Source organism: Misgurnus anguillicaudatus, chromosome 16 (assembly GCF_027580225.2).
Source record: "Misgurnus anguillicaudatus chromosome 16, ASM2758022v2, whole genome shotgun sequence".
In the NCBI taxonomy this organism is placed as follows: Eukaryota; Metazoa; Chordata; class Actinopteri; order Cypriniformes; family Cobitidae; genus Misgurnus; species Misgurnus anguillicaudatus.
Window position 1 is genome coordinate 23,027,037 of NC_073352.2, and position 21,938 is coordinate 23,048,974.

The window sequence follows — 21,938 nt, forward strand, 5'->3', positions numbered from 1 at the left end:
GGGCAATATTCCATTAGAACCAATACATATTCCATTAGAACCAATACATAGGACCAATACATACCATTAGAGACCAACAAAAACCAATACACTGTAGTGTGTTTTGGGCCATATTCCACTAGAACCAATAAAATTCCCAATAAATTATTTTCTGTAATGGTTTTATTGTTTTTTTCAGCAGGGATTCGCAACACGCACGTTGGCATATATGCTTAAATGCAACTTAAGCGAAGCGCGTCGACTGACGCCACGGGTGTTTGCACAGAAACTGTCATGTGAGACAGAGGTAGTGATAAAAGCGATGTGAAAACATCTATTTGTGGTGGTCAATTTAAGTTTTGTGGCGGACTGAGAAATAAATGAATGTATGGGAATGTACAAGGACGCTCCCACTTGTATGATGTCACAGCAGTAGGCAGTGCAATATAACGACACGCCTATAATCCCTCCCACTCTGAAGTGTTACTAAACTCAATGGAAAAGCTAACCAAGCCAAAGTGAGGTGAGGTGAGCTGACCCGACCTGGCCCAGGCCAAACCGTGGGGTGCTGTGCAGTGGAAAGGCGCCAAAACAATTTTGTAGCCATTAATTAATTCCCCTCACTTAAAAAGTTTCATGATTCTGTTTAGACGTATCTTGCTCTTTCCTCTTAACACTTCTTTATCTACAACCCAGAAATCCAACTTTAAACTTATCAGGCGGCTTCTCAAGAAATGTAGTAATCGTGGCGCAGGATCAGTGCCCTAACCTTTGTTTGCTTATAGAAAAGGTCTGCTTTGCTTGAGCAGTTAAGATGGCCAATTAAAGTGTTTGCACCACTGGCCTTGGTTTTAATTTTAGACTAAAACAGCACTTTGAGTCATGCAGACTGTCCTTCCAGTCATCATTAGTTTAGCACACGCTGTAATAAAGAAAGGCTAAGATTGGGGCTTTAATTCAGATAAATCTAAAACTGTTATAGGTCAGTTAAGTCTTTTTATAAAATGTAGACACAGGGAAACAAGGAGGCATTAATTTAAGTACCGAAAAGCACCCAGTGTCACTCCCCAACAAAAGAAATGGCACTAAAAATGACTTCCAATAAAAGCAAGCAAGAAAAAAGTTGAGCGGAAGAGCGAATAGATGGGAAAAGTAAGGAAGCTAATAAAAATGACAGTGGTTCAGACAATAGCCTCAGGATTTTACATCAAGCTTAACTAATGTGCAGTTAAGCTCTAGTGGGGGAGAAAATCACCTTGTAAAAATATTCGTCATGTGGTCTCTCCGCTTATTAACAAGGGAATACGAGGACAGTTTGTTTGCATTTCTATTTACACATAACTACAAGGTCAACAAACACACACGTCATGTGATTACATTAGATTAAATCTCAATTACATCAAACTGACATGCAATAACCATCATTAAGCAATAATAGTTTACTTTACAGCTCATGAACTGCAGACGCAACAAATTAAGCTCATTAATATTAGTCGTATAAATATTGGTTGTATGCATAACATTGTACTTCATGCGAGCGATAAATCAGTGCTATGCTTTTAAACCAGCATAGCACACAAGTCTTGAAGTCATCAGTCTTTTTTTATCTCCAAAGCTGCGGGAATTTAAATGCAACACCTTTAGTGCCTGCAGAAAAGGGCATATACTAAGAAAGAAATAAGTCTGTTTTATAGGAAGGTACAGCTATGGTCTTTAAGAGAGGTCAAATGAAATATTTTAACTGTGGTCAGCAGTTTGTTCTTGGGTTCCCTGTAGAGAGAGAGAGAGAGAAAGTGAAAGAGAGAGAGAGAGAAATGATTCAGGGCAACATAATAAAGCAGATTCCCAGCGTTATCATGGTTGGACTGTATGAATGAGTCTTGTACATTGTATTCACAGGTGGGTGAGGTGAGCGAGGTAGATATGCAGGTGGTGGACTCACAGATATGGATCCCCGCCGAGGAACCCATCTCCAATCGAACATTTCTGCTCAATTCCAAAATCTGGGAGGTTTGCCAGGAGTTACCCATGCACTGGATCCATCCATCTCCTCTCAGAGGTACCAAAGCTAGACCAGCTTTAAATCAACCAAAGAAATAACATTTTAGCTTTCTTGAAGGGTAAAGTCATTTCTTTTGCTCTCTCATGCTTCTTGCCTTGTAGTGGAAAAGGAAATAAATAAATACAGAGAATTTTAAATAAAGCAGCAAAGAGCTGTTTTAAGCAATCATTGATTAAATCATCTTGAACAAGTAGCACTATGTTTGAAGAAAAGTTTTACGAACAAACTTCTAAAACCTTAACTCTGGGCATTCCAGCATTTATATTTATAAGATCAAAAAACAGCTAACAAATTTGTCAGTAGCACATTTCAATGTTTAGCAGCATGACTGTACTGATAATTGTCTCTTCCTCTTCTCCTCCCTGACAGAGATACTGATTTTCATGATGTAGAAGATGTTGAGGAGCTGGAGGCAAGAGGACCACGTCAGACCAGAGATGTCATGGACGAGCTACCAGTAAACGACTATGTAAGTATGAGCCTGAAGTAAGTTCAGACTGCGGTTGAGCAAGACCTCTTTCTTCATATAAATCGCTCATTTATTGAAGTTCCCTTTCCTAGCTTAAAACAGACTATATGGACCACAGGGCATTGAAATTGCTCTATATATCTACTTAAATCAGGCCAGTTCACTTACGACTCCCTTAATGACTTGCAGCTAATGGAGAGGGATATTTAGCCTTCAAAGGAAGCTTGATTCCTTTAAGCCATTGCCTTTCTTTTTTTATGTAGCCTTGCAAGGTCACTCATTAATGAATAGATAAATATATTAATCATGCTTTAATTATCAAAGCATAAAGGATCAGGCGGCCAAAAGATTGTCATTTATTTCTTGCGTGTAGTAAAGCATATGTTCAATGATGGTGAATTCGCATGCATTAACGCGTTTGAAAACGTTCGCACTTCATATATATATATATAAATAATAACTCTTTAACCAGCTTGTGACTTCTAGCCTCTGAACACATGGATAAGAAAAACTAGGCGTATTTATCTGCAGAGGCCCAGGAATGTCTTGCCTGCCTACCTCGTCCAGCGACAGCGGGCGCTGCGTTCCATATAATTAAAGCAAACCCAGATGAAACCACCTTTCTTATTTGAAATCCTCTCCTTCTATCAGCTGGTTAATACATACCAATCCTGCCAATTCCAAGGCTAAGCGCGGACGGGCTGTGTTTGTGGGCAGAGCGATAACAAAGGCTTTTGTGAACGTCAGAGGGGATGTAGCTTCGGGTAATTGGAATCTGGACTCATGTAGATGCCGCTGGGAAGCCAGACATCCCAGACCTTTCAAAAAGACTCCAAGACCTAAACCTGTTGGCTTTCCCATTGGCCAGTGTCTGCCGCCGAGGTGGGGAATTCATTTTATTCTACAGGTCTCTTCCCGCTGTGCACGTTTTATAAATAATCATCAAAGTATCTGTCACAGAAGGCCCGAGATATACGAGGCTGACCTTTGCCGAGTCCTGTCATGCTGATGCGTCGCACACCAGCGCAGCTCTGGATATCTTTCAAACTGAAAAACTATCATCCGGCCACGCTGAGAAATTGCATCATGGTCCTTGACCTACATCAGGAGGACAAGCCTACGATGATTGGGTCCAGTTGGACCTCAGATTTGTGCTGCGGTTGTTAACGGTAGGCGTTGTGACCCTGTGTCCAGGCTGAAAGTATTCAGGCTTACAGATCACTGATTAAACCTGCTTCCCCAGTTTTGTGTGAACTTGAGATGCACCGTTCAGTCAAGCAGCACTTGAATCGGAGCATGTTGTCAGGAGAGGCAAGGAAGCCAAGCACCGCCCACAAGAAACCTGTGGAGGAGAAAATTATTATCAGTTTAGATAAATTGAAACTGCACCACCGTGCCTTTGACCTTGAATACACTTGCAATATTTGCTAAAGATTTGTTGACTAATGATACACAGCGTAGGTGAGTAAAAATTATAGAAAAACAACTTTAGGTAAAATGTACTTATGTTACTTGTTATTATTTTTGAAGAAATATAAAATAGTATGTCAATTTAAAACATGAAATATGAAGATTATCCATATAAGTGTCCATGTACAGCTTCTTTAGTATCTTTAACCTGAAAATTATCAAACAGGTATGTAAACATTTAATTAAACATAAAGCTATCATTTTATCAGTTATGAATTTCAGTTGTAAGTTAGTAGCAGGCTGCAAACTTAAACCTCTTCCCATTCCAGATGTTTACATCACTCTACCGAGTTAAAAGGTACATCGACTATGAAGACGTGTATGCTTAAATACATTATATTTGCCTTCTACAAAAAAAATGAATTGATAGAAACACATCAAAGAACATGTAATCCTCATTTTAAACTGGGAGGGGGCCATTTTGGTTCTATGATGTGTAATGGTTGTCACAATGTTTTTCCCCACTCCCACCTTCTTACCTTTCTTTATTTTCATCATCTTTTATTTGTGTGTTTTCTGTAGTGTTCATTTATGTTACTCTCTGGTTCATATTGAAATGGGTGAACAGAAGACGTTGATGTTCTTGTGTTTTTAACTCTTTCCCCGCCAGCATTTAAAAAAAAGTAATGGTGTAATGGTGTGCGGGATGTTTTCTTGGCACACTTTAGGCCCCTTAGTGCCAATTGGGCATCGTTTAAATGCCATGGCCTACCTGAGCATTGTTTATGACCATGTCCATCCACCATGTACCCATCCTCTGATGGCTACTTCCAGCAGGACAATGCACCATGTCACAAAGCTCGAATAATTTCAAATTGATTTCTTGAACATGACAATGAGTTCACTGTACTAAAAGGGCCCCTACAGTCACCAGATCTCAACCCAATAGAGCATCTTTGGGATGTGGTGGAACGGGAGCTTCATGCCCTGGATGTGCATCCCACAAATCTCCATCAACTGCAAGATGCTATCCATCAATATAGGCCAACATTTCTAAAGAATGCTTTCAGCACCTTGTTGATTCAATGACATGTAGAATGAAGGCAGTTCTGAAGGTGAAAGAGGGTCAAACACAGTATTAGTATGGTGTTCCTAATAATCCTTTAGGTGAGTGTATATAAATAAAAGGCTGAGATAACTGCATTTTTGTGAAGGACTTTTGATAGAGATCAGATTCAGAGCGATGATCAAAACATACACAGGGTTATTACTGTTTGCCCTAAGGGGTTGCTTCCGGGTTTTATAAGTTGGGTGAGAGCACCACCTGGTGGATAATAATGAAAATACGGATTGGCGGAAAAACTTGTCATTGGCAGAGAAGCGTTTTCTCTTAATTGACGAGTTAAAAATGACAGGTAAAGATTTAATAGCATCCGGGTGTCAAGACCACATACAGCCACCATGTGCATTTACAACTTTCATCTTCTGTTTCACATCATTTTACTAACCCTAACCCTAATCCTTTAATACAGGGATGTCCAATCATGCTCCTGGAGGGCCTGTGTCTCTGCAGAGTTTTATTCCAACCCTAATCAAACACACCTGATCCAGCTAATCAAGGTCTTTCTAGGCAGATTAGATACTTTAAGGCAGGTGTGGTGAGGGAAGTTTTAGCTAAACTCTGCAGGACACAGGCCCGCAGGACCGACTTTGGACACCCCTGCTTTAATAGAACAAGTTTTTATTGCAACCTTTTGACATCATGTAAATGGCCTCCAAGTGAAAGGATTTTTTTCAAAGTTTATTACATTTGTACCGTTTTTAATTTCACATTCATACCAGTGTTAATCTCCTTAGCCATACATGTGTTTGGAGTTGGGATACCATTTAAAGGAATGTTTGCACAAATATGAACATTCTTAATTTACTCACACTCATGCAACATGACTGCCTTTCTTCAGATGAACACAAACAAATCATTTTACATTAAAATGCCATCATGCCGGCTCATACATCCATCAGTAAAGTAATCAAAATGATCAAAACTTCACATTAGACTTGACATTGACACTAAAATAAATCTTCCCTTAAAGCAACACTATGTAGTTTCCATAAATCATCAGACACTCTTCTGCAGGCAGGGGGAGGGGCGGGGCTGTGTGCTTTACCCTCCACCGCCACTTTCAGAGTGTGCTTGTAGCAGCTAGGAGGTTGCTCAGGTTGCAGCAACAGTACAATTTGTCCAGTTAAAAGTTGTTCTATCACTGAAATAATTTTAGAGACATTATTTAAAGGTAAAAAAAACTACAGTACATAGTGTTGCTTTAAAGGGAGAGTTCACCCAAAAATGAATATGCTGTCATTATTTTCTCATCCTCATGTTGTTCTAAATCTGTATGAACACAAAGAAATTTTGATAAATGATGTAGGCACACGGCTGATTGTAACCATTGTCTTCCATAGTAGGAAAAACAAACACGATGAAATTCAATGGGTGCCATCAACTGTGTGCTTCCCATCATTTATCAAAATACCTCCATAATATTTGTTTCCTACTCTGGAAGTCAATAGGTACAATCAGCTGTGTGTTAACCATCATTTATCAAAAGATCTTCTTTTGTGTTCATCAGAAAAAAGAAATTCATACAGGTTTTGAACAATATGAGCAGGGCCGCTGCTTTATGCTTCAAAACACAAAACGCAGCACAATCATTAAAACAATTGAAGTTACATCCCGGGAATAGCTGTCCATCAATTGTGACGTGTGTTACTGTGCAAACGGATGGCGTATGATATCAAATTATCGCGAGAGCAGACTGCGCCACATGCTTTCTAATCGCTCTTGCGGTAGATGTTTTTTTTCTGATCAATCTGCGCAGCGCCATCGAACACACATTTGATAATCTGCGGTCAGTTGTCGGACGTGGGAGATGTGGGGATGGCTCGTCGCCATACTGTATACATAATATACACATACCATACTGCGTACTCTGTGTATAGGGAGCGGTGGTACTGAATATGAGGTTGTTAAATCTGTCTGCCAGTAAGTTGAATGCATAACGGACCATACACTCACCATAGTGTTAATATATATTTAATACAATTCTGTGAAACAGTATCTCTTGTGTCTTTATTAACTTTAAAAGATGATGTATCCATTGAGTAATGGTGGTCTGTGAAATAACTCTACATGGTGTCAAGTTAAGAATCAACTGTATGATGTGACATGCCGTAATAAATGAGGAGCTTTCCTACTTTTCACATTAAATGCTACTACATCACACTCCATGGGCTGTCTGTAATGTTAAACACAAGCGAGAACATGACAGTGATGTCTGATACAAAACGCTTAAGTCAGCGATAGGCACCAGCTCTTAATTACTCTTACTTGTTTATGCATGACTGACAACATTTCCCAAAGTGCATCATTCCTCGTCACGAACATATACTGTACTGTACGTCTCAAGCTTGTTAGTTATTAACACACACACACACTTGCTCGTTTCAGTTGATAAATTTGCCTCGGTGAAACAATACCATTTATACTTCGTTTTATCCTAACCACACGTTTCACTCTCCAAAAAAAATCTCTTATTTTTCTAAATAACATCCACCTTCCATGCGGGCAGTTGGTTTTTCTGTAAAAGCCCGATAAAGCAAAGAGTACCACGCTGACAGGCTTTGTGCCGTTTCCAAAATGAATTGTTGTCTCAACACTCTTGACCCTAAACCTGACAAACATTATGGATCAGTAATTGTCTTCATGCATTTGTGAGAGTAATAAATCAAACGCTACAGACATCATCCTGTTTTCTCCCGCAGCAGTCCAATCATTAGGAGAATGCAATTTTCGGTCCATTCATCATCGCATAGTGAGCTCATGAAAACTCATACATGCTACGTTTATGGAGAACATAATGAGGGATGAGAAAAAGAAATGCGTGTCATTATGCGTCTTCACAAACACACACACACACATACACCCATGCTACAATTTGGATCATTGTGTCTGTCTATCTCAAAACTGAAAGATAAATAATGATAATTGTTTACCTGTTTATTCCACACAACATGATATGTATACATTATATACAGAGGCATGTTTCCTTGTAACCCCCCAAAAAAACAAAGCTAGTAATTACAACTCGCACTATATTTATATACAGAGATTAATGAAAACATGTACAGTTGACACTTCAACACCCTTGAATGAATAAGTTGCCTTTGATATTTTCTTCCGAGCACTACAGCACACTCCAATCCCGATTTTCCGCCCCTTACTCTAGTTTGCGTCATTACCCAACAGCAAATCTGGTTGCCAGCCAACCAAGCGATCTGTCAATCGTATGCAGATCAACTGAGGTGACTAGACCCGCAACAGTGTTTTTTAATCAGCCAAATAACGTCATATTGTGTCTTTGCCTTGAAATGAAACCGTGTAAGTTCACTGTACTATCTACTTAACAGTTACAGAAGATACAAAGTTAAGTGGTCCTTCTCAGAGCCCACCTCGCTGTGCGGGCAGATCAAAGGCATGGCACTGAGCCCTGGGTAATATGGAGAGGGCACGCGTACATGATCACAATAGAGAGGGCCAAGGGCCATTAATTCTCCCCAATTTACCTTTCACTCCGCTTTCATTTAGCCCTTACACCAATTCACACCCTGCCTGGAAGAGCAAATAAACCGATCCTTGTTGGGCGATCATTACCATGTTAATTGCCGTAGGAACGTGCCATTCGCTTTGTGCCAAAGTCAAAGGAGGGCATGCAAGTGCACAGGGGAGAGTTCTCATTTCTAAGCTCAAATGAGGCCATGGCTCGCCGTTCGGACTGAAGCGCCCAGGCTATGCTTTTATGGGAGTGGGAGGGATGGGATGAAAGGAAGAGTGTAATTATCTCAGCGTCTGCCGGTGTCAGACTCGCTCTGATTGAGAACGGTCATGCAGCAGGTTTAAGAGACTGGAATCAGAGATGCTAAAGCAGAACGATGCCACCTCCGGCATAATGGAAAGGTCAAGGGCGTTATATCATATCAAGACCGTCTACTTTAAATGCCACTCTGATCCCTGACATATCTGAGCATGACAGGGTTTTTATCATTGCATGTCTACGCCCCATAATCACTCTTCATTCGCCTTTGGAGCCCAGCTTTTTATTGCTAAAATCAACCCATCAGTCTTGAGCCCTGTGGTGAGATTGCAACTGTTGTTTGGCTGATGTTCTGACCCTGTTGACTCACTGTGTTCGCAGAGAGAAATTGGGTTGGAGCTGGACAACAGCCTAGACGAGCAGGGCTACTGCTGCCAGTACTGTCGACGCGGGTACCGTTACTGCCGGCGATATTACGAGCCCCTGGGTGGCTTTTGGCCATATCCCTACTATTACCAGGGAGGACGGGTCATCTGTCAGATTGTCATGCCTTGCAACTGGTGGATAGCAAGGATGCTGGGACGAATCTGAGGAAGAGAGTCTGAATGAATGGTGCTAGAGTATACTGCTCAGGAGAATGCAGTTTCATTTGTGTGAAACATCACATATGGGTGATTCTCACGAAATCCAGACTTAGAAAGTGTCCAGCATCAGATTGTTTTTTAAAAGCCCTTGAAGCCAATTTTTTGCACATTATTTTTAGAGGATTTAAAAAATATTTCCTATAGAATTATTACATTTTTTTAGATTATCATTATCAAAAATTGTCATTACCGCAACATGATATTACATTAAATATATGCATTTACAAACTCATGTTTCGGTAATGAGAACTAAAAAGTTGTCTAGGTACTATGACAAACAAAATTTCAACTTTTATCTGGAGAGAAAAAATAAGAACTGTTTACCTGGTAGCCATCTTGAGTGTCACAGTCAATTATGTCCCTTTCAACAATTTTTTTTTTTTTTTTTTTGAAAATGTTAGGTAGTTCCTTGAGGGCTTAAACAATGATTCAAAATTGCTGCGGAGGATGAGAAAAATTTTCTCTATTTGTTTTCTGTAAATGTTTATAGTATAACATGCACTGAAGATTTTTTTTTTATGTCAAAGAAGCCAAATCCAGTCATGGACACGTTGCGGTAATGAAAATTTTCCACTTAAATGTGGAAAAAACAACAAAATTGGTTTGTATGATGTCATTTGAAATCATGTGCAAAATAGTACGTGAAGAGATGTTTGTAACTGTATGCTTCTTATTTTGCATTTACTTTTTTTATCAAAATGTTTCACGACACCTCATAAGTCTAATTTCGCGAGAATCACCCATATGCTAAAATGTTATTCTTTGTCTAAACATCCTATGGTCATATATGGGTAGTTTATGTATAATGTGTCCTTCGCTTTTTAAATTGAATAATCAGCATTTATTATTTTTAGGTCATGTAACTCTTTAGCCAAGTTTTTTACTATGTTCATCCAGTTTTAACATCGCTAGCTAATTATATATGCAGTATGACAATTTTTTTTTTAAAGATAAATGTACAAAAGTACAACAAAATGGTGTTTTGAAATGATTTTAGTGCATTATAGTACAGCATACTGCAAATGTCATGACATATAATTTTCTTTTATATGCTGCTGCATTCTGTTTTTATTTGCTTGTTTTGTAAGTAATCTTGATCTACCCTGTCAGAAAAAAAATTGTCTAAATATTTACCCCAGCTGTCACTGGGGCTTGTACAATTTTAAAAAGTACAGCATTGCACCTAAAGAGCTCATTTTATTATAATGAAAGGTATATATTAGAACCAAATGTATACAAATCTGTATTTAATGGTACATATTAGGACCTTTAAAATGTTTTGCAGTAACAGCTGGGGTACGTATATTGACTAATATTTCTAACAGTGTACCATGATCCTAAAATGCAAAACAGAAACTTGCCCAGCATGGTCATAGTCAGTTCTGTACAATCCATGCAGGCCAAACATTATCACTCAGTAAACAGAAAATTAATTGTTTTAATTTCATTTTGCGTGTGTTGTTGTGCATGTCAAGGCCCTTTCTGATGGTTCTTTATCTAGTCTTATATAATACAAGTGGATGCGAGGCATTGGAAACCATAAGTGAGTTTATGTTGCATGTTTATGTTAAGAAATATTATTTTAATTGTATTTAGGCTGAAATATGACTGCTTGGTTTTTACATCCACAAAGTCCCCGTAGAACTTTGAAAATATGCATCTTAAAAGCTGTTTTGTAGAACAGAAGATCACAGATCACACAGCTACATTTAAGTGGTGACATTGCTAACACCATAATTGCACATTTAAGATTTTCAATCAGTTCTCTAACCATATGCTTTATAAAATTAATTTGTGTAGTCTTTACACATCTTTGTTTTTCTTCCTTGTGAATAAAATTTTAGTAAAGGTTTTATTGTCTGCTGCTAGTTTGTGATGCTGAGACACACTGATGTATTCAAACCAGATGAGGAATAGTGACTTGCAGTTACTTAAAATCTTTCCTGAAGATTCATTAGTGGTTGAATATAGACTAAATGGTAAAGGTATAAAGAGAGAAGTAGCTCTATACAGAAAATAAAGTGATTTCTGGGTAACCACACTAAACGTTTCCCTTTAATAACACCCATAAATTATAGTGGTTATCAGGAGTGAGCAATTGAGATCTGTTGCAAATTTTACTGTCATAAAATCTAATTTACATGAAAAGTGGGATCTAATTTACATAAGAAGAGTCCAGTGTGACTACAAACTGCTTAAATCCTTAAGATTTAAGTCATTTTCACACTGGGCGCGAGGAAGCGGTGCAAAGGTGAGATGCGTTAACGCGCTGGAATAAAAACAGCAGTCTTTTATACTGCGCATGATCATTCGTGCCACAAGAAAGCATGGATTTTTGTGTCGATTGTTTTGACACACTTCTTGAATCCAATACGTTTTAAAACATAATTTTGCACTTTGAGAGATGATCTTGTCTCTGTCATTTTCTCTTTCTCACACGCTGCCACAACTGGAGTCGGTTGTTTATTAGCAGATGTTTCATCAGTGCTGGTTCTTGACAAATTATAATTGTTTGAAAAAGTCTGATATTTCACGTTTTGAGATGGTTTTTCTGAGCCGGATAAGTGATTTTCGCTTTTTAGGCCACCGCTGGACGCAGAACACGAACATTAAATGTTATAGCATCCAAATGTTACATTCATAACGCATATTGACATTGTCACAGGTGATGAGCTCAGCAAAAAGTAACAAGACGTACGTTTTTCGCATAGATTTATCATGGAATATGTGCTAATAGCATTCGGTAACACTTTACTTGAAGTGTTAATAAGACACATTCATAATCATGACATGTGCTATGAACATGAAGGAGATTTTATGCACGTTTATGACAACTGTCATTAACTGTCATTCTTTCAATTATTTTATTTTTAAAGGGGCCATGGCACAAAACTTTTTTAAGATGTCAAATAAATCTTTGGTGTCCCCAGAGCACATATGTGAAGTTTTAGCTCAAAATACCCAATAGATACTTTATTATAGCATGTTAAAATAGGTTTGTAGGTGTGGTTTTAAAATTGCCACTTTGTAGGTCCTTAAAATGCAAATAAGTGGATGAAAATCAAACACTGATCACAATGATGGTGGTTTGTTGCAATTCAAACTCAATTGTGCTTTTCTCTGCACTAAATGGCAGTGCTGTGGTTGGATGGTGCAGATTAAGGGGTGGTATTATTATAATAAGAGCTTCTTATGACATCATAAGGAGAGCCAAATTTCAACAACATATTTTTTCATGTGCTTGTAGAGAATGGTTTACCAAAACTAAGTTACTGGGTTGATCTTTTTCACATTTTCTAGGTTAATAGAAGCACTGGGGACCCAATCATAGCACTTAAACATGAAAAAAGTCAGATTTTTAATACAATGATGACATGACATTGTTTGAGATATCTTTGACTTGACATTAACCAATACATCATAACTTGTCATGACATTGACATTACCAAGACAACATAACTGACCATTTTTACTAGTGATACAAATTGAATTTGTCATTAAAATGTCATTAAGTGTTAATATTCTGTCATTTAGTTTTATAACAGCTTCATGAATATTTTTCTTGACCTCAACTGCAGTGGTACAAATATAATTTGTCATTAAAATGGCATTAAGTGTTAATACTCTGTGAAATAGTTTTATTATGGTGTCATGGATATTCTTCAATTCATAATGTTTTTTAAGTTGCCTCAATGTGTTTTAAGAAATAAAATCAATCATTCAATAATAATAATAATAAAAAATTGTACTTCTGTGTGATTCAGCTAAAATTAAAAGAAATAATGTAAAAATAAAGTACAATGATGGGTTAAGCCATGCAGGTTTGGATTCATATTGCTGCAAGGTTAATTACAATAAATTAAATTGATTAAATGTTTTGTTAGTTGTTTCTTCTATGTCAGAAATTTTCAGAACCCTCTGTGTGAGGAAGAACAAGTTCTGTTAGTTATCAATTTATTGTGCACATACATAAAGTTAAGTATAATCTTTTGACGTGTCAAAATCAGCTAAATCAGCATATTTTTATAAGCATAATATTAGTTGTTTTTAAACAATTATTGTATTTATTGTTTACTGGCAGTTTCTATGAAAGGGTTTACTGGATGGATTTGTAAATTCAGATCAGGAGTGCATGTGCGCCACATACAAATTGTGCATGGATTGTGGTTAAAACAAAGCCTTTGCAAAGGCTCTGTACCCTCTATGTTTTAGCTTGGTCCTGCCCACAGAGAGTAATACAAGATCACCAGACCTAAGTGACTTGGTTGGGAAGAAACACGTGGATATTAGAAGTTACCTATTAGCTACTGTAAATTTCATGGATGTTGTGCAGGTGAATCACCGCCGACACCAGCTGATTATTACAATGTATAAAAATTGTTCGGTGGTTCAACATCGCAATCTTTTAAAATGAATGATTCTTTTAAACCATTTCGTTTTAATGAACCTTTGAAACAATTCAGTCACCAAGCGAATCAATCAAAGATCAGTGAGTGAACCACAGAATGGACGTGATAGAGCTGTTATCCACATTTAATAAGACTTCGTATTAAGACTCAAGGCAAATAATGCAAACTATAGACAAATCTTTGACAAGTTACAAGTTGCTTCATAGTTATTTATCTACAAAATAATTTAGTTAAGAGTGTCATGATGTGATGCATTCGTGTAAAAGCAATTATAAAAGCTAGTTTAACTTAAAGTTTGCCTATAGTAGATTAAAACAGATAAAAGGAGAGAGAATTTTGAAATATTATTTCATTTAAGGCCTTTATATGATTATTAAATATTATATAACACTATTAGATGAAGCAAATGATAATTAACCTCCTAAGACCCAAGCTTTGATTTGTCTTTTTTTCAGATTTCTTCCAAGTATTTTGGGGTTAGAAAGAACTAATAAATATAATAACCAAATCATGGAATTACAACATCAAGATATGTCTGTGTCCTACACAAAATAATAATAGTAATGCCATCGCAATGCATATATAAAAGAAAAGTCGTGAATGAAATTAAATTAAATCAAGGTAGCTAATACCCAAATGAAAACCGCCAATTGCCTAATAATAAAAAATGACATTGCATTAACACTTGTTTGATTAATTTACATCCTATTATTACATATTAGCCTAAAAAAACTACTTAAAGCAAGGAAATGTTGCCCATATTGAAGAAGCCTAATGTAATAAATAAATGACGGTGGATTATGAACTCGCCAAAAGCCCAACTAGACGCTGGATCATACATGATATATACCCGACCCGCTCCCTGGCCCGCATTTTTTTTAAAGTAGTAATTGTTTAAAATAGTTTACTGGCATTTTTATTTCAAAGACCCGACCGACCGCGACCCGAATATCATAAAAAATATTTTTGGATGACTCGTAACCGCAGGCACACGCTCATTTCGGATCAACCCGCGCATGGGGAGAGGATTTGTTTGCAGATCAATGCAGCATTCCCGCTTATGTCGCGGACTCGGACGACTGCGAGAGGCGGTGGTATGCATTACAATCGCAGTCAAGTGTTGAGGTTGCAGCCTTTAAACGGGCAAGCATGGCGTTGGTGTACAATATTAAATATATAATATCATTATTGTTTCATGTAATTCTAAAAACTTCCTGCTTGTCATGAATGTAATGAATTGTAAAAAACAAATGTCATAAACAATATGCTTACATTAAAGTGTGCTTTTAAGTCTAGGCAAAGCTTTTGAGTTGGTGAAACTGTCCGTGTTAAGGAGGATCAGACAGCACCTAAGCCTTTAGGATTCTTTGTGAATAGGTCTTAGTGAGTTAGGAGTCCTCTCGACTTCTTTTAAGCTGTCCCAGACTTAGGTGCTACTTTTAGGGCTAAAATGCTTCGTGAATTACTTTTAGTGAAAAAAATTAGGAGTCCTAAAGTTAGGAGTGACACGCCCATTATTTTTAGGAGTTGCTCCTAAATTTGCCAGTTAGGAGCTACTTTTAGCCTTAAAATTCTTTGTGAATACGGCCCCAGGTCTTAGGAGGTTAGGGATCTTAAAGGGATAGTTCACCTTAAAATGAAAATCCTGCCATCATTTCTTCATCCTCATGTTGTTCTAAACCTGTATGAATGAATTTTTTCCTGATGAACACAAAAGAAGATATTTTGAGAAATTATGCAGATAGTGACCATTGACTTCCATAGTTGGAAAAAAATACTTTGGAAGTATTGTGATAAATGATGAAGAAAATGTTTTAATAAATGATGGTTAGCACACAGTTGATGGTACCCATTCAATTCCATCATATTTTTTATTCCTACTATGGAAGTCAATGATCACTATCTGCTGTGTGTTTACCATCATTTCTCGAAATATCTTCTTTTGTGTTCATCAGAAAAAAGAAATTCATACAGGTTTAGAACAACATGAGGATGAATACATGATGACAGAATTGTCATTTTGGTGAACTATCCCTTTAACAGAACTGTTTATTATTATATTAAGCAATGAAGGCAGTAAAATATTTTTTGTCAAAAGTGGAGAAAATTATGACAGATGATGTCTGTGACTGTTGTACAACAAGTATATATTTTATATTGTTTGCTGTTTGTTAACTGTAAATGAAAACAAATGCTATGTTGTGCTTCATTAATGTTTTACAAAATATACAGTTAGTAATTGTCATAATTTAATTCAATTAAATACATTTTTCAATTAATTTTGAGCCAGGAGAAAAAACGTGGTATTTTACCTAAAATATTATGATTGTTCTAATAGAAAATATTTAAAGCAAAAGCATATGGCTTTGAAATGCAAAAAATAATAATATCTGAAAGATTTAATGTTTTTAATTAAAAGGTAAGTGAGGATAGACATCAAATGCTATTTATTTTGTGTTCTATGTAGTTTTATATATAGTTTAAATATGCAGTTAGATTAATGCAGAATACTTTGCATAACAATTAAATGCATTTTAGCGTTCAATTTCTTGCATGGGGACAGAAATGGCACAGATTTGGTGGAATGGCCCATATGGAGTATTACAGTTGTAGATAAGGTAATCCATTTTCAATTTATTGTGTTTAACATGTTAGCCACAGCAAAAAGCTGTGAAATTCTACGCTCAGTGATGTGCGTGGGATGTGGCCTTGCGATTCATTAAGGAAAGCCTATATATTTATCTGTATGTGTACTTTTGAGCCTTTAAACCAATGACCTTGGCATTGCCAGGGCCATGTCCTTCTAGTTGAGCTTTAAAGCTATATACAGTAAAACCAGTTGAGTTACATGTAATAAGACATATATATTATTTGAAACTCTCATGAGGAAAAACCTTGAAAGGCATTATACTGACAAATACATCAATTCTGAGAAAGCAACAAAAAAGAGCAGAACACAAGGCTTTCATCTCAAAACAAAAGATGGCACGTCTGTGACAAACAACCGCACAACACCACAAATCAAAGATGCAGGAAGCTGAAACTCACCTTGATGTTTATCTGTTTCATTTCCATGGTCAGTTTTCTTCTAAATGTAATCTTCATCAGCCATCTTTCTCGAAACACTTTTTCGTCTGCGAATACTAAGATCTAATTTACTAGAGGCCTGGGGTAAATGGATCAAAGCAAAAACTGAAAATACTTCATAGAAAGCTTATTACATCCAATCCTGTTTCTTTTATCACAATGCCTGAAAGTGCTTTGAGACACAAGCACTCATCTTGATGTGACGCTGTCAGGAAGTGAACTAAAACATCAGCCGATGGTTACAAGAACCCCTAAGCGTACTACTAAATGGCTGGTAAAATATCAATGATTTTTAAATTAACCATGGTAATCAGCATTTATTTCCTTTATGTATTCTGTATCCAAAATAACAACATTTACTATGCATTTTTAAAAAATCACCCTGATCTCATGGGGATTCATAAGTATAAGGTGGCTAATTCATAAATGAATTTTTAGGGAAAAAGCATTCATGAAGCCCTCCTTTAAAACTATCGGGATGAAAGCATCACACTGAAACACGAATGAGGTCAACAATTTACCTTGCAAAATAATTATTTTGATTAGGTGCATAAAAGTGCATTTTTTATTTTAAGCAACCTTATGTTCACAGTATTTTATGACTAAATTCATATTAGCAATACTTTTAATTAACTACAGAGTAGCAGTACTGTACTGTATGTAACTATAGCAACAAGATATACCCTACACTGAAAATCATGTAATCCAGATTATAAACAAATCCAACAAAAGCTTGTTTTCGGTTGTTAAAAGCTCAGATAGATTTAGTTGCATTTCCCATATTGAATGTTGAAAGTAAGAATGAAGCCTGCAGCAACAGTGACTGCATAAGTATGAGGACAAACATGCAACCAGTCTGCAGTAAAGCAGGTGAAATGACTGCAGATTGCACAGGTAGACGTGCAAATTCATTCCTTTTGTTAGCACATCATAAGTGCATTGTAATTTACCTCCAAGCTGTTTGTTTCAGCTCCCAGGATTTAACGCAACCATTCGTATATTTGGAGCTGGCTGTCTGTGTTTTACAAGCAGACTTTCTGCTCGAAAGCAGTATACGACCTACAAGAGGAAAGAGAGCAAATTGCTTGTTAAATGTCCGTTAATAAGATGTGTCAATACTGCCCTCCAGTGGTTGTGTGCGGATATAGCATTTGGAAAATAAAGAAGCGTGTTGATCGTTTCATTTTTCAAAGGCGAAATTTTATCAATTCAAGCAGCGGAGGGATACAGGGTTAGAAGTTTAATAGCTATGTCAGAATATTGCTTTTAACTTCCTCGACGTGAAACGGCTGCTTTAAAATTTGGTGTTAATATAAAGTGATGAACAAAAGACATAATTGGAATAGGGGCCATTAGTTTTAGCTCAGTAGCGAAATGAAAGCATTGTTTGGTCTTTGTGTGCAGCAGTATCCTGGTGTGTGAGTAATCTGAAGCTTGAGGCAGATTTCTAATGACCGCCATCTCTCAGCCACCCCGCCACTCCACGCTAGAGAGAGGCCGTGGTGCAATAAACACTCGCTCTCCTCAAGCATGTCATTGGCCCGCAGCTACTTGTCGTCTTGCTTTAAAAATAGCACGTTCATAGAGCTCCTTTCTACAGCTGTGTTGATTTAAAGACCACAGCTGGCTACAAACTCGACTTTACTTTGTATACCTTTACCACATACTTATTTTGAATTATACAAGACTTCTTTCTCTTTAAAGTGTAGAGATTAGTTGTAGTTATTTCGAAGTCATGCAGAGTTGCGCAGACCGTTCGGGGTATGACGACACAATTATGTGACGTCATACGCCGAGCGGTCTGCTCAGCGTGGCATTACTTTTTTATACTACTACTACTACTACTACTACAACAACGGTGTGAAATTTAGCCTACATTATAGGTACCTTACGAAAATTAATTTTACAACAATGGTTTTATTGTAGCAAAAGTGTAGTAACCATGTTTTTTTTGGTATATTGATTACTATCAGCAAAAAAAATTGTTTAACTACACTAACCATATAGTTTTTGAAAAGTAGTGGTTGTAGAAAAGTTAGTTAGTTGCATAGAAAAATATCAGAGGTCGTGTTGCTTGATGCACATGCAATCCCACACATCAAAATAAATGACAACTCCCATGTGACAACTTACCCCTTTAAAGGGATAGTTCACCCAAAAATGAAAATTCTGTCATCATTTACTCATCCTCATATTGTTTTAAACCTGTATAAATTTCTTTTTTTCTGATAAACACAAAAGAAGATATTTTGAGAAATGATGGTAAACACAGATAGATAGTGTGTCCATTGACTCTATAGTAGGAATAAAAAAAATGATGGAATTTAATGGGTACTGTCAACTGTGTGCTTACCATCATTTATCCAAATATTTTCTTCATCATTTATCCTAATATTTCCAAAATATTTTGTTTCCTACTATGGAAGTCAATGGGCACTATATGCTGTGTGTTTACCATGATTTTTCAAAATATCTTCTTTTGTGTACATCAGAAATAAGAAATTCATACAGGTTTAGAACAACATGAGGATGAGTAAATTATGAGAATTTTCATTTTTGGGTGAACTATCCCTTTAATACAAAAAATTCTGTTGTTTGTAACCGGGTGTCCCTCATACATCTTGAAAAGTGAAGCTGCTGGCCCTTTGATCGCCCCCTGGTGGCTGGCTGCAGTAAAAGTCATAAACCCCACCCTCTCCATGAAAACGAATGGTATATATAATTTTTTTTTTTTTTTGACAGAGCAGTTAAGTTTAAATCTTCATTTCAAATATGCGCTTCACACTCCTTTTCAGTAGGTGGCGGGAATGCACCTTTTAAGTTGGTTTGCCAACCGCCATAAAACCCTAGAAGAAGAAGAAGAAAACGAACGGGATGCGTGGTTGAATTGGGCAACGTCGCACCGTCCATCTTTTTTTTACAATCTATGTTTGTAACCCATGCTTGGTAAATATTGGACACAACAAACAGCTGGGTTAAAAATGACCCAATGCTGGGTTGTTTCAACCCAACTGCTGTTATTACAACCCATGGTTGGAAAGCAATAACCCAGCATTGGTTAAAAAACAACAACAGCTTTTTTTAGAGTGAATGTACAGTAGCCACTAGCCACTAATTTTTTGTCAAAACTTTAAGCCATGTATACAAAAATGTAACTTTAATTTAGTGTGTAAGTGTGTATTAGTAACAATATGCAAAACGTACAAATTCCAAAGTAATTGTTGACACAAGTTATCGTCTCCAACGTAAATCTCTTTTCTTGGGCTACAACAAACACACTGATTGTAGGCAACAGTTTACTTCCTGGCCCTGTTGACGTGGACACGACGGGCATTATCATAATTTCGCCTGCTTCTGACTCACACCCTGTAAGTAGTCTATGTTTTCATATTTAAATAATTTACTACTGGCTAAACCATGATTTAAACACGTTTTTGAGCAGTGTAGAGTAGCGCTTGTTGTTTGTCGTTTCCACGATCACAAATGCGCACATAGTTTTAATGTTTTAGTAGGCTAATCCTTACCTTACCAATCTGCTATGTTCTGCTCAAGCCACGCTGGCAAAGTTGATGGATCAGCTTGGTAATCTGCATTTTCTGGATCAGATTCGGCTCGTATTGATAAGCTAGTAAGGACCAACTATAATGTACGTTATGTGGATTTTTTTTAACCATAAACCACGCGATCACATTACATTGTTACAAATAACATTGTTTTTAGTTTATATAATAGGTGCTCTTTAATGTAAAAATTTTACTTTTACATTTAAAGGGTATCTGATTTTGAAAAATGTTAATGGTAGTCACGATCCCACCCTCCATTCAAACCACCATCTAAAGCCACGCCTCCAAAACACATGAATAATACGCAGTAACTTTGCAGTACAAAGTGAATAACATTACCAAAATAATAGACATAAAAAACTGGTTTAAAACTGAATTAGTTAAAGCATGTTTTCAGTACTGTAGATGTAGTAACTATATTGTTATGCTAATTCGTAAAGGAACACAAACTTCATAAGCAACACAATGTTTCATCAAAGTAGAATATCTGAATCCATCTCAATACAAACATATTGCCTACCTACCTTACCAAAATAAACAGCGCAACGACCCTTTCAGAGCCTTTGCCTCCTGCAGTTGTTTGCATCTAGTGGTAAAGCAGTAAAGTTACCGATGTTAATTTGGGTTTTTGCTCTTTGCTAATCCAGACGGTTTTTGGTGTTGTTTCAAAAAAATTATTTCGTTTTGTGGCTCCTGTGCAGGTTGTCAATTCAGCAGAAAAGTTTGCCATTCCCTCTGTTTATAGACGAGAGGTGATCGCACGTGAACGCGGCGATGACGTATGGTGTCTGCGTGAACAGGTTGCGCAGTGGCATATGCAAAACACGTTCGCAGATGAGGGGCAAAAATTGTATGAGTCCAATCATAGATAGAAAATTAATGAAACATGTTAAAAACACCATATTATATCCACGAACGTTAATAACGTTTGTAAGAAACCAAACCATTTAAAAATTGATAGAAAATTGAGCAAGTTATGGTCCTTTAAAAGTACCTGCACCATTAAAACTCAATGCTACGAGTGAGCGAGCTGCGTGTGGTAAGACTACCCAGTCTTCTGAGGATGCGTATAAATAGCACGAAGTGTAAAACTCATGCAATACATACGCCAAATTCCACTTTGGCGTGCATATGATACGCAAGTCCTTCCCATTCCCTTAAACAGCGCATCTTTTTTGTAATTTTATTTATTGGTTTCTCAATTTTTTTCTGTTTTTTATACCATTTTCGCTTTGGGTTTAGGGTTAGATTTTAGATTTGCTTAATGAGGTTATTTAATATACAGGTTTCTCAATGTTTTTGTCCATATTTAAGCCATGGTCGCTTGGAGTTGGGGTTAGGATGTCATTTTTATATAACAAAAAGTTGTTCTAACCCTAAACCCAGGCGAGGATGGTAAGGAAATAGCAAAGAGATTGAGAAACCAATAAATAAAACGACAAAA

The 21,938-nt window shown here is 36.9% G+C and overlaps 1 protein-coding gene and 1 long non-coding RNA gene across 2 annotated transcripts in view; one reads left to right on the forward strand and one right to left on the reverse strand.

Moving 5' to 3' along the window:
- The window catches only part of tnmd (tenomodulin), a 50,282-nt gene extending 38,994 nt beyond the window's left edge, over positions 1-11,288 (forward strand). The window contains exons 5-7 of the mRNA XM_073854354.1: positions 1,879-2,038; positions 2,413-2,510; positions 9,173-11,288. Coding sequence (XP_073710455.1) covers positions 1,879-2,038; positions 2,413-2,510; positions 9,173-9,382 — 468 coding nt within the window. The 3' untranslated portion in view covers positions 9,383-11,288. The remainder of the gene's footprint in view (positions 1-1,878; positions 2,039-2,412; positions 2,511-9,172) is intronic.
- On the reverse strand, positions 1,930-17,996 carry LOC129421969 (uncharacterized). Its single transcript, XR_008637230.2, has 4 exons — positions 17,882-17,996; positions 16,893-17,010; positions 3,177-3,852; positions 1,930-2,056 (listed from the first exon to the last, which is right to left on the reverse strand). It is a non-coding gene; the product is annotated as an uncharacterized lncRNA (long non-coding RNA).
- Between the last annotated feature and the right edge of the window lie 3,942 nt (positions 17,997-21,938).